Source organism: Fukomys damarensis, unplaced genomic scaffold (genome assembly GCF_012274545.1).
Source record: "Fukomys damarensis isolate Sample0158 unplaced genomic scaffold, DMR_v1.0_HiC HiC_scaffold_5, whole genome shotgun sequence".
Taxonomy (NCBI): domain Eukaryota; kingdom Metazoa; phylum Chordata; class Mammalia; order Rodentia; family Bathyergidae; genus Fukomys; species Fukomys damarensis.
The window spans coordinates 81,662,261-81,676,504 of NW_022900917.1; the positions used below are offsets into that span (position 1 = coordinate 81,662,261).

At 41.4% G+C, this 14,244-nt stretch overlaps 1 protein-coding gene across 11 annotated transcripts in view; it reads right to left on the bottom strand.

The window, feature by feature from the left end:
* Trappc9 (trafficking protein particle complex 9) overlaps positions 1–14,244 on the bottom strand; it is a 682,458-nt gene that overhangs the window by 498,219 nt on the left and 169,995 nt on the right. For all 11 annotated transcript variants that reach the window (XR_004516032.1, XR_004516033.1, XM_033760864.1 and 8 more), the window contains 2 exons: positions 13,265–13,391; positions 9,286–9,418 (listed from right to left, as the gene is read on the bottom strand). Coding sequence is in view for 9 of the 11 variants with exons in the window: in XM_033760864.1 (XP_033616755.1) it covers positions 9,286–9,418; positions 13,265–13,391 (260 nt within the window). In the remaining 2 variants the exon portion in view is untranslated. The remainder of the gene's footprint in view (positions 1–9,285; positions 9,419–13,264; positions 13,392–14,244) is intronic.

The following is a 14,244-nucleotide window of genomic DNA, read 5'->3' on the forward strand; positions in this document are numbered from 1 at the left end:
TTTTTTTTTTTTTTTTTTTTTTTTAGTACCATGGATCGAAATCTGGTCCTTGCACTTGGAAGGCAGGCAGCAGAACCACTGAGCTAAATCCCCAGCCCCTGAGCTACTTTTAATCAATGGAATAATCTTATCTATTAGTGTAAGAGTTGATGAATGACTTTAGTTATATGAATATGTAGTTGTTAGACTGCAAACATTTTGCAACCCTTTTGTGACCTAATTTGCAAATATATAAAAACTGTGTTGTAGTTCTGCTTTGCTGTTTAATAAAAAGGTGTTTCAGGAAGAGAGAGAGAGAGTGAGAGAGACAGACAGACAGACAGACAGAGAGAGAGAGAGAGACAGAAATAGGGTTAGAAACCCTGGCTTTCCCCATGGAGTCAGTGCCTGGCTATCAGAAACAGAAGTGAGCTACCACGTGGAAGGGGTGAGGGGCTCCCTGCACAAACATGTCTCTGCATATTATGAACCCAATCACTCTCACTCAGCCCTAGTTTCTCATGTGCATGAAGCATAAATCCTTAATTACCCAATTGTGGATGGCAAAAATTAAACAATGAATTAATTCAAATGAACCATGAGGATATAGCTCTAATACTCAGAATTGCCTTGGGGAAATCTATAGATTTAAGAGGAAAAAACTACAGGAACCATTCCTATTGATAACATGAGAAACGGGGCCAAAGGGAAACAAAAAGTGTATACAACAGACTTCACGCCCAGGTACAAGCCCAAAGCAACAAACACTGACATCACACAGGACTGTCCAGCTGCGCCCCATGGGAATCTGTCCTCTTCCATCTCAGTTGAGGCCTCCTATGGGACAGACCAGCAGCCAGTTCTGCAAACAAGTGTAGCCCAGTGTCCACTAAGACTCCTGATTTAATGCCCTAGGCCTGGGTTTGTAAGTCTTGCCCAGTTCCCACTGACCTCACAGTATCCACACTGCTCAGTATGCTTGTTTCTCCTTCCAAACCACAAGCAGACTTCTAGCAAGGAGGTCACCAGAGACCAAAGGAAAACGCTTTTGGAAGAAAAGTCAAGGCAAAACCTGGCAAGGAAGAGAGGTATGTACCATATGGGCAGATAAAACATACACACAGGGACCAGGATGTGGCTCAGTGGCAAAGAGTACATCTAGCATGTGTGAGGCTGTGGGCTCCATCCCCAGCACTACAAGCAAAAAAAAAAAAGAATACTATGCACAGGTCTAGAGAAGTCTGACCACAAAAAGCAGAAAGTGTCAGGGTAGAAGGTTGGGTCAATATTTCTTCCCTGGATCCAAGAGCTTTGAAGGACCCATTCCCACCTTCCTTGGACTTCAAAGGTTTCCACCAAGAATCATCATAGCTGAATGTATGTGAGCCAACATTGTGCTTAATCAAACTGGAAATGGGCTATAAAATCAACTAAACCAGCAGTGGTGAACCTACAGCACTACTGCCACAGTGGTTCACCATCATCGGACTAAGAAGGCCCACCACATCATTCCTACCTGCAGCCTACCTGATGGTGTCTGATAGGTGGTTCTGCCCTGTTCACAGAATACAGGCTCACAGTCAGGTCCAAGTAGGTTTCTCATGAGAGCTTCATGCCTACACTGTTTAGACCAAAGGACAACAAAGAATGTTCCAGACAGTGAACGACTCACACCTCTGCTGTCCCAGGAAAGAGACAACACTCAAAACAAAGGTGGTGTGGTCATCTGGCCATGAACTCCTGGGGTCTCAACTGGAGACCGATGGGGAGCTTGGTGTTCCATTCAAGTGCTCAGGAAATAAGAGCATGATGGCTCTGGGTGAATGCCTTTGAGTCAAGAAATGAATACTCCATCAGGAAAAGAACCTGACTCACATACTCACTACAAATGATTCTTTCAGGCTGGGGATTTAGCTCAGCAGCACAGTGTCTGCCTGGCAAGCATGAGATTGTGACTTCGATCCCCAGTACCAACAAATGATTCTTTCTATCCTTTAACACACAATCCTCTCCAAGCAAAGGCTATTTGTAATCAATGTGAATGTGTGGAGAAGGTATTAGGAAAATAAAACACAGCTGAGACCAATTACCCTGCATCTCAGATAACAGGGTAGCAAGGCCCTCTGTGAGGAAGGAAAAAGGACCCAGAACAAAGGAACAATGCACCTGTAAGATGTGGCCCCAACTCAGCAGTACTGAGTAGGGGAGCTGAAGTGTTGCAAAGGGGCTGAGTCCTGAGCATACTGGGGCACAAGGAGAAGCAGCTCAACCCAACACAAATCCTCACACCATGGCTGTCAGGCCACCTGCTCTTGGCACAGCCAGTGCTTGAGGCACACAGCCTACCAGGACACATCACAACCCCTTGCCTGGCTTGGAAGGCCCTCTGCTTATGGCCCACTGCCCATGGGACTCTTCCTGTGCAGGGAGGTTTCCTGGAGGGACTGCCATGTTGCCCTGTTTTGTAGGGTCCTCTGCTTTCTGTATGAACAGATCTGCCTTCTCTGAACACATTGATGACCCTGCCTTTTCTCCCACTGTAGTATTCAATTCTACTTCATCTCAGTTTACATTTGTTTGCCTTCCTGAGTCCCAGAGGGGAGACACACACTCACTTCCACTGGCTTCCATGTTACAGGAGCAGCTGACATATCGGCTCCCATCAGTCTGACTCTCCCTGCAGACTGAGCTCACACTGGCTCAGACCTAGGTCATAGACATTTTTACTAAATGCCAGTCTTATCCCAAAAGGGTGAATACACACCACAGATGTCAACCAATATGAGCAGCTTTGATGAGTCAGGCAAAAGCAGGTTTGTATTAGATCACAATCAACACTCGATTTCTAGTCCTTTTTAAGGCACAAAATTACCCTAGGAAAATATATACTCCTTATCCCCTCACACCTCTGAGGGACTCCACATTATACACATTATTTAAAAATTAAAAATAAAATGGGGAAAAATGAGAACCAAGACCTGTCATGTAAAGTTACAAGATCCCAATGATGAACATAACTGTACTGTATACCTAAAATGTACCAATAAACTCATGAGAAGAAAAAAATTTTTTAAAATAAGAAATAAAAACATTATAACTCCAAACCAGCTCCATGAGAACACCTTCCCCCAGCACCTGGTCTCTCCCCAAAGACTACACCATGCGTCTATACAAGGACCCAGGCTCCTCCATGCTGCGGGGTTCCAGCAGTTGCCAAATGAGGCAGGTTTTCAGTGGGAGGTGACAGATACCCAAAAGTATTCATGTTCTCATCAAAATGCACCCATTGAAGGGTAGGGGAAAGGTAATAAGGGAAAAGAAAAAAATACGAGAAAAAGAAAAAATGGAAACAAAGTGTTTGTAAATGGGGAGGGGAGAAGGGTGTGAAGGAAGGGCAGGGACAAGGGGAAAAAATGAGGACCAAGACCTGTCATGTAAAGGTACAAAATCCCAATAATGAATGTAATTGTACTGTACACCTAAACTGTACCAATAAACTCAATAAAAGAAAAAAAAACAAAGTGCACCCACAAAATCATAAAAGTGGGAGAGGTAGAGTACTGCCTTTGAAAACTATTATAAAAGCAAGACAGAAATGAAGGAGACAGAGGGACTCTTAGTATATCTGCTTTCTTCGCTTATTGCATGGCTGCAAAAGATGACCTTTGACATGGCCTCACTAGCAGGGCAAAGGACACATTACCTTTTCCCAAAATACTCTTCCTTCTTATAATACTCCTTCTACTTTGTGCTTCTTCCCTTGAGGCACCTGGCCCCTCTCCTGGAGTGCTGACTGAAGATCCCAAGTGTGCGGCTGCTATAACAGTCACGACCAGGTCACTCACAGATCACCTTGAGTGTTAGTTCAGGTGTCTGGAGCTCTGCCTTAAACTGCAGCCCCAGGCTGTGTCTTTCTAACCTGGCCCCTAAGTATGCCTCTCTACCACTGGGAGCAATAGGAATGGCAAGCAAGCCCTAGGTGGGAGTCTGTGGACTCAACGACTAGAGCTGCCAGGCTTGAGGTAGTCCATGCTCAGGGAGGACACCAAAGAGAGCATCCCCCGAAGCTGCCATGGGCTCAGCTCTCATCAGGTGTCTACACTATTCTGGAGCCAAACCAAAATGATTCAATGAAACAACAGAATTGAGGTATAATTTACAAACCATCCAATTCACCTGTTTTAAGCCTACAATTATTTTTAGTAAATTTACAAAATTGTACAACCATTACAGATATTCAGTCTTAAAATGTTCCATCACTCCAAAGAGATGTCTTGTTGCACTTGTGACCAATTCCCACTTCCACTTCTGGCCCAGTGCAACTGCTGACCAGCTTCCTGCCTCTACAGACTTGCCTATTATGGAAATTTCATAGAAAGGCAATTATATACTATGTGGCCTTTTCATCTAGCTTCTTTTACTTAGCATAATGTTTCTGGGGTTTATCTACACTATAGCATTTATCAGTTCATTCATTTCTATTGTTGAGCAGAATTTTATTGTAAAAATGTGCCACATTTTGTCTATTCACCAGTTGATGGCTACTGGATCCTTTACAACTCTTTTGATTATTACGAATAATACTGTTTTGAAGGGGAGGAGGGGGTGAAGGGAGGGCAGGGACAAGGGGAAAAAATGAGAACCAAGACCTGTCATGTAGAGGTACAAGATCTCAACAATGAATGTAACTATACTGTATCCATAAAACGTACCAATAAAACTCAATTAAAGCTGAAAAAAATACTGTTTTGAACACTGATACACAAGTTTTTCTGTCAATATACAAGATATAACTAAAATATATGGTGAATATTTGATTTTTAAAATTTTTATTATCAAAGATATATTGCTATTAATTACTCTATTAAAAAGTCCTCTCAATTTGAACACACTTAGCCCATCATTCTTGCCACTTTGTGAAGCAGTTCTGAAAGTCCTCTGTCGTGAGTGTCATTATGAGATGGGATAAACACAGTGAACGCCAAGGCTGAGTGCCTTCTAACAGAAAGGCTGGCTTGTAAGAACATTACAGTGTGTCTTGGTCCACCTTATTCACTGGATCTAGTGCCATGAGACTTCCAGCCCTTCTTCAAAATCAAAATGACCATGAAAGGTAAACATTTTGAGTTGACTTGGGAGGTCAAGGCAGCTGCAAAAATACAACTAAGGATGCTCAGGAAAGAGGACGTCTAGAACTGCTTCAGAAAGTGGCAAGAACAATGGAACAAGTGTGTTCAAATTAAAGGGGAGTATTGTGAAGGAGATTAATGGCAATGTATGTTCTACTGTAACAAATTTTTAAGAATTTAAACATTTACAAAATTTTTTAAATTGAGTTTACTGGTACATTTTAGGTATACAGTACAATTACATTCATTATTGAAATATTGTACCTTTACATGACAGGTCTTGGTTCTCATTTCTTCCCCTTTTTTACATATTTTTAGATCATCCCTGGTTTGCTATCCTTTGTCTTGGATAGATACCTAGGAGTGGAATTGTTGGGTCATGTGGTAAATTTATGTTAAACTTTTAAGAAATTACCAGGTTGTCAGAAACTACTCCTTCCCATCAGCAGTGCAGGACTTTCAGCTCCTCCAGCACCTGGAGCACCTGTCATCTGTCTTCTGATCACAGCCCCCTAGTGGGTGTGAACTCAAATCTTGGTGGTGCGACCTCCAGAAAGACAAATTATGCTGCACATCCCTCCAGGTAGCTTATAAGCCACTTGTACCTCTTTTGTGGTGAAAGAGCTATTCAAATCTTTGGCCAATTTTTTAATTAGATTGTTTGTCTTCTTATTACTGAGTTGTTAACATTCTTTATGTGAATACAAGCTCTTTATCAGATATATGATGTGCAAATATTTTCTTTCAGCCTGTGAGCTGTCTTTTCATTTGCTTAATGGTGTCTTTGGAAGCACAAATGTTTTTAATTTTGATGAAGTCCAATTTATCAAAGCTTTATTTTATGGATCCTGCTTTCTTCTGTAATATTAAAGAACTCTTTGTCTAACCCAAGGTCATGAATATTCTCTCCTGTTTTCTTCTAAAAGTTTTTATACTTTTAGCTCTTACAATCAGACCTATGATTCCTTCTGAGTTCATTTATTCTATTTCACTTTATTCCCTAATCACAAAATGCCTCCTCCCCTCTGTCCAGCAACTGCTCTCCCACCCATTTAAGCTGTGAATGCCTCTGTCCTGCCCCTTACTGCTGCTAATATTGTCTCCTGGAGGAATCTTACCCACATCCCTAGGGCTGCACACAGCACGTCACGGGACCCTGTGAAGTAGAGCTGTTTGTCAGCCTGTCTCTTGACAGAATTTCCCACAGTGACAGGACCAAGGCTGCCAGGCCCTAGGTCTCAGCAATGCCTAGCAAATGAAAAGGGCCCATTAAAAATGGGCACCATCTAAAAAAATCTTACAAAAGCCTAAGATTCACCTTGTAAAAATGGTCAAGAAAATATTCGTTATTATTCACAAGAGCAAAAATTGAGAGAATCTCAATTTTCAATAGCAAAGAATGGTTATGCAATTCTGAACTAGTATCTCCATGATGTATTTTTTGAATCACTAAAATTTAATTTTTAAAGAATTTGTAAAGGCATGAGGAATAGCTTATGTTATATGGTTACACAGAAAGGAGCCTATGATGCTATATATGATGTAGTCTGATTTTTAACTATTTGAATATGTATTTTTTTAAAAAAGAAGGGATAAAATACTTAGTGGAAATACCACAAAAAATTTATAGCAGTTCCTTCTGGGCCTCCTGAGATTTATTTCCCATTCTTCCTGCTTTCCTATAATACTAAAAAACAAAAACAAAAACAAAATACCATTTTGTAGAAGTTAAGTTTTTCTTAAATGCACTAAAACCTTGACTGTTTTTCCAAAAACTTATGATTTCAAAGGCTAATTTTCCCTTTTGTGCTCAACTTGATAAGAAAAACCTCATTTATGTTGCAACTCACTTGCAGCAAGGCATATTAACCATTTGTTATCTCAAAGAAATCCTTCGGCCATATTTTGGACAAAAGAAAACTTCAGATTAATTCAGACCCTGTGATATTATAAAAATATACCACCAAAAGTGTTCAAAAACCATTTCTCTTCATTAATAGATGAATGGATACCTGGGTAGGAAGAATCAACATAGTGAAAATGGCCATACTACCAAAACTGCTACACAGATTCAATGCAATGCCAATTGAAATTCCAATACTATATTTCACAGAACTAGAAAAAAGAATCCAAAAATTTATTTGGAACCATGAAACACCTAGAATAGTAAAAGTCATCCTAGGCAACAGAGACATGGCAGCATAACAATTCCCAATTTGTAACTATACTACAAAGCCACTATGATAAAAACAGCATGGCGCTGGCAAAGAACAGACCTGAGGATCAGTGGGACAGATTGGAAGACATAAAAACAAATCCAGATGTACTCAGCTACGTCTTTTTTTTTTTTTTAGTACCAGGGATTGAACTCAGGACCTTGCACTTGTGAGGCAGGTGCAGTGCCACTAAGCTAAATCCCCAGTCCCAGCTACATCATCTTTCACAAAGGAGCTGACCATCTTTAATAAATGGTGTTGGAAAAACTGGATCTCAACCTGCCAAAAATTAAAACTGGACCCTTATCTTTCACCATGCACTAAATTAAAATCCAAGTGGATTAAAGATCTAAATATTAAAACAGAAACACTAAACTTGCTGGAAGATAAGTTAGGCAGAACTCTGGAAGACATTGGCATAGGAAAAGATTTTATAAACAAATCCTCAGTAGCACGGGAACTAGCAGAAAGAGTCAACAACTGGGATCTCATCTTATTAAAAAGCTTCTGCACTGTAAAAGAAACCATCAACAGAACTAAGAGACAACCTACAGATGCTCCTCAGACAAAGGACTATTATCTAGAATATATAAAGAACTCAAAAGTATCAGCCCCCCAAATATAAAGACCCGATTCAAAAATGAGCATCTGAAATGAACAGACACTTCTCAGACAAAGAAGTAAAAACAGCAAGTAAATATATGAAAAAAATGTTCCACATCACTGGTCATTTGAGAAATGCAGATGAAAACAACACTGAGATTCTACCTCACCCCACAAAGAATGGCTGCTATCAAGAAATCAATCAATAACAAATGTTGGCAGGGTTGCGAGGAGAAAGGAACCCTTCTCTATTGTTGATGGGAGTGCAGACTGCTGCAACCACTATGGAAATCAATATGGAGATACCTCAAAGAGCTGGGAATAGAGGTTCCATTTGACCTAGTCATACCTCTGCTGGGGTATCTTTCCAGAAGAATTAAAAGAATCATATCACAGCAATATATGTACACCTATGTTTATAGTGGCACAATTTGTAATAGCTAAAACTTGGAAACAGCCCATTTGCCCATCCGTTGGAAACTGGATAAAGAAGATGTGGTTTTTCTATAAAATGGAATATTACTCAGCCATAAAGAACGAGAAATTAGATTCAATCATAGGAAAATGGATACATATTTAGGATATGCTCCTAAGTGAAATAAATAAGTCACACATGTGTAAATATTGAATAGTTTCTCTGGTGTGAATAAACTATAATAGTACATAAGATCCTAATGATATAACTGACAATGTGAAATAGGAAGAAAGGGGCTAAATGTATAGGGAAAGTGGAAAGGGTAGGGGAAAGGTAGTAAGGGAAAAGGAAAAAATAGGAGAAAATTAAAAAATGGAAATGAAGTGTTTGTAAAGGGGGAGGGAAGGAGGGGGTGAAGGGGACGGCAGGACAAGGGGAAATAATGAGAACCAAGACCTGTCATGTAAAGGTACAAGATCCCAATGATAAATGTAACTGTACTGTACACCTAAAATATACCAAAAAACTCAACAAGGAAGAAAAATAAATTTTTTTAAAAAATAGATGAATGGATAAAGAAAATATATTTATACAAAATGGAGTATTACTCTGCCATAAAGAAGGATAAACTTAAGTCATTTATAGGAAAATGAATGCACCTTGAAATAAATCAGACATGCAAGCTGAAATACCATATAAGCATATACAAGAAACCCAACATATAAAGGAGTAAAATAAAACACAGATAACAGGAAGTAGGGAGATTAATCTTTTGCAAATGGGAGGGGGATCAAGAGAAAAGGAAAGGAAAAAGGGGGGAAGGAAATTTTTTAAAAATAAGACATGTTAAGTATATGTGCTAATTCCCCACAAGGAATGTAATCATCACGTACTGCACACATGTACTACTAAAACAGACCTATGCACTGCTAGGAAACATTACCTGGGCAGAGAAGTGCTGATCTGCAGTCTGGGCAAAGCTGGAATGACTTCTACAGTGGAGCCGCTGGTTTTTACTCCCAGAAGATTATCCAGCAAACAGTCACTGAAGACACCAAAGACTGTGGTACGGTAACCTGGAACATAGGGCAAAAAATGCTTGCAGGGCTTTGTGATGCACACCACAGCCAAAGAAGTGAAAAGAGCACAGCTTCCTTTGCAGAAGACTTGGTCCCATGCCTGCCTTTGCCACTCACTACTCCCTCCACCACCCCAAAGACCCTCAATGTCTTTCTGCATAATGGGGCTTATAATGGCACTTGTGACCTGGTTTGATGTCCATATGCTGAGTGTCTGAGAAGATCCCTACACACTATAAATCTATACAATTTAGTAATCAGTGTTTTATCCCTTTACTAATTTGCTTTTCAGATTTATCCATCTCTAAAATGAAAATGACAGCTAATATTCCTTTCCAGGACATAATGTAACTTAATGAGTATTTGAAAAATACTTCAAAATTGTCTTTTGAGAGATGAAAATTCAAGAGCCAATTTTGTCATTATAGCTACTCTGTGATACGGCAAATCTGAGGTATGTATACAAGTACTATAATTTAAGATTAGCAAATTTTCTTGTTAAAATAAAGTCTATCAGTTAAGTACTTTAAATTGTTTAAGCAAAGCTTTAAAATGTCTTTTGAAATTTCAAGAGATAATTATTATAAACCACATTCACTATGCAACAAAATTAAACAATACCCAATAGCTGGATGATAGGGTGACAACTTTCTGCATTCTTATTGACTTGTTCCATCCTAAAAGGAGGAAAGAGCTACCCCCACCATGGTGGATCACACCCTCCCTCCCTTCCCTTCTCCTCCCTGGACTTGAGGCTGTTCTCAATTCTCTGGCCTCTGGGTCACAGCACCCACACTCCCTTGTTTCTACAGTGAGTTCTGAGGGGCTTCTTTCCATGAAAACATTTGTTTCCCAGAAAGTCCCCTGTGCCACTAATCCACCTATACTTTTTTCTGTGGAACTTGCGATGGTGTGGTTATAACTGTTGAGCAGTCATTATTTTACAATTCTTGATTAATATAAGGGATTTTTCTTTTTGTAAACCATTGTTTAAAACAACTGCACCTAGGGCAGGGGATTTAGCTCAGTGGTTCCACCGCCTGCCTCACAAGCACAAGGACCCGAGTTCAATCCCCAGTACCAAAAATACAAACAAACAAAAAATAATAATAAAAAAAATAAAACAACTGCACCTAACTCTGGAGTCTGATAACAAACACTTGGTGCCTAGCAAGCCCTTTCAGCTTCCTCTGGGGGGGCACCAGGCTTGAACAAAGCAGACCAGCACCAAAGATGGACAGATCCACCACATGCTTCTCAGCGACATGCCAGTGTCTGTCCTGCTGCTTGGGACCCACACTTCAGGTCCATAATTCCCATTCTCTGTCTCTTCCACTCCACTCCTGTCACAGCTACAACCCTGCCTTTGTCAATGCCACCTGGACTATCTCTGATCCTGGTACTAAGAGGCTGCTCTGAGGCCTGAGAAGCCATCCATCCACCCAGACTTGCTCTATTCCAATACTGCAGCAGCCTCACCCCATCTTCCTTTCAGCCCCATCACTACGACTCTCTGCCCCCATCCACCTACTTGACCACCCACAGATGCTAAATGTTTTCTCCTACCACCAGCCTTTGGGCATGTGGCTCTCTCAGCCTGGAAGCCCTCTGTTTTTGTAGTACTGGGGACTGAACTCAGGGCCTTCACACTAAGCTATATCCCCAAACCTATTTTGGAGGTTGGGTTGGATTGGGTTTGGTTTGATGCAGGGTCTTGCTAAGTTGCCTCAGCTGAGCTAGAACTTGCAATTCTCCTGCCTCATCTTCCTAGAATGCTGGGATTGTAGGCCTGTCCCACCACATCAGGGTGTTGAAGACCCTTTCTATATCATTTCCTGCCCCCTTTTTCACCACCGCTCATCTCATTCATTGAGACAATTCCCAGTGAGCTTTCAAAACTCAGGATCTATGACAGGCCTTTGGTGATTACCTCTCTCTAATTTTCATGCTCCCTAAGGCAGACTCAGTCTCCACTTTGCTCATTCCAACACATCTGCCCTCTGACTGCTCATCTTACTTGCTAGACAGGGAGCACCTTTCTCAGTCAACAAATACTAGAGACTTACTATGTGTGGAGCTATACACTACACACTGAGGATGATGCTAAGCAAGACCAAGGCCACCAAGGCAAAGACCTGCAAGGATCCAGCTGGTGACACAGAGGAGGAAGGCACACAGAGAAATATGAGAAGGCTGCACAAGGCCAGCGTGAATAAGCCAAGGAAGGACCTGCACTGGGCACTTGAGACAACACAAAACACTAGGTAGGGGAGCCTAGTAAAGACTCAGGGAGTAGAAGCACTCTTGAGTTGAAAGGATCCTCTGAGACCCAAGGGAGAAAAGGAAGGGTCCCCAGAGTATGGGTTCCACAGGGCCAAGGATGCTCTGGACACATGAAGGCACTAATGCTTCTGGTGAAGAGAGAGGAGCAAACCATGGGAAGACAGGTCTATTCGCAAGCCTGAGGCAGGAAGACCAATCCAAGGGCTACTATGACAAATCTTGTAAGATAGTCACTCTGCAAGAGAGGACGTGGCCATGCAGGTGGAAAGAAGTGGCCCTTTTCACTAAGGGTTGAGGATTCAACACAGGTCATGGAGGTTGGCCAAAAGGAGCTAAGGATAACTCCTGAGAAGCCAGGACAACTGGCTCACAATGATGCTTTCATTGACTTGGTGGTGTCTGGGGGAGCAAAAGTGGTGTATTGTGGTTTGACATGCGGTATGGAAAGTACCCAAAGGACATCTGAGGTTGTGGCTGCATATGTAGGTCCAGGAAGGGAACCTGGCCCTCAAAATCATTAGCATGCTAGGACTTGCAGGTAGGCAAGCGTATGGAGTTTATGGAGTCACCTGAGGTAGCTTGTTGAGAAAGAAGATGAGGGACAGGGAGAAGGAGAGAAGAAGGGAGAGAACCAGGTAGGGAAGGGCAGGGAGGGTAAGGGGAAGCAAAATGAAGGAAAGAAAGTAAAGGTGAAAGCCCAAGGAGGAGGGCCTACAAAGAGAGACCAAAAAGGAAGAGGCAGAGAGGCAGGAGAACACTCAGAGAAGACTGAGGTTTTAGCTCAGTGGTAGAATGTCTGTCTAGCATTTACCACCAAAGAGAAGGAAAAAGAAATCCAGGTGTGGTGGCCCCAAAACCAGAGGAGAGAGCTCACCATGGAGAAGGGGTGACCACTGTTAGAAATAAATGGAAAAGTAGCCCCTGTATATAGACAGGAAAGTACTCTGAAGGACTTGAGCGACAGGAGTCTTGGTGAGGTGATAGGACTAGATCCAGGATGAAGAATGTCCAGACCCAGTGTGGAGGTACGATCTATGTGAACACACAACTCTCTGACAAGGTCAGCAAACCGCCTGTCACACAAAAAGGAAATCATAGCTTTGGAGAGGGCCTAAATGCACTGAGGTGAGCTGAGCAGTGTCTGAAGACTTCCTGGCTCAGACGGGGGAGAGGGAATGTAAGGGGTCAGAGCACAAGACATACACCCTCTACCATGGCAGGAATATGGCATGTGTGTCCCCTTCCATACATCTCACATTCAAAACCAGTCTTTTTCCAGGTCACATCCTAAAGAAATGCACTCTTTTTCATTATCTTGGGCTTTCTTTCCTTCCTTCCTTCCTTCTTTCTTTCTTTCTTTCTTTCAGGTGCTGTGGAAAGTAGGGTCTCATGCTTGCAAGGCAAGTACTCTACCACTCAGCCACACCTCCCACCCAATATTCTTCATTATCTTTTAATTGGTTAGGACTAGAAAGACAAACTCAGCTTTAGGCCTTAATTAGGCAATACCAGAGTTCAGCAGCCTTTTGTGAGCAGAAACCATAAAGGAAACCTCCTTACCATTCACAGTGATGGTTCCAGTGGTCTGTGGGACCCCAACAAGTGTCACTGGGTACAGACCAGACTCTGCCGGTAGTGAAAGTGCTGCAGGGAGAGCTTCAAATTCCACCCCACTGGTGAGGAGCCCCTAGAGCAAGCGAAGAATTGTGAATAGGGTCAGTACTAGCCCATCATGAATGGCCAGCTCCAAATGAGCCTTGAGACATTCACCACAGGCACTCCCAGAACTCGGGGAATGAAAAGACCAAAGGCTTTTACAAAAACCCACAGAAGACTTTAGAGATGGACTAAAGTGTTTTTAACACTAAACAGTCAGGACAACACAGCACTGTGGGCACTCAGCTGATAAGACAATTTCACCTGATGTTTTGATGTATGATATTTGTTTTGTTGTGCTATGCTGTTTTATGAAATGAATGTGTGAACCCAAAGAAAAACTATTTTATTTATGAATATGGAAGAAAAACAACATGAATTATGAAAATATATCATCAGCTAATATTCCTCCAGTGCATCTATGAATTATCAATTCATTTCAATATGTATCAGGCACTAAGCTTGCCAGTGAACAAGAGAGATTCGCAGCCCATGATAGGCAATAATGAAGGGGTGTCTGCTCTTGGTACTTCCCAAGAAGTGCAACAAGGCAAGAAAAAAAAAGAAAAGACATACAACCGATTATTCACTAAACAAATACATAAATCTATGAACATAGAAAACCCTATGGAATCCACATTGAAATTTGAATTAACAAGTACATTTAGCAAACTGACAAAGTCAGGGGGAAAAAAAAGCAGAGAAATGTCTACAGCCTAGCAATAGGAAACTGGAAAATAAAATGTTTTTTTAAAAATACCGTTAACAAGAAGAGATCAAAACCATCAACAATCTTGGAATAGAGCCAAAGAATGATGCACAAACTTCACAGAATAATGCTAAGATAATTTTTTTTTTTTTTTTTTTTTTTTTTTTTTTTTTTT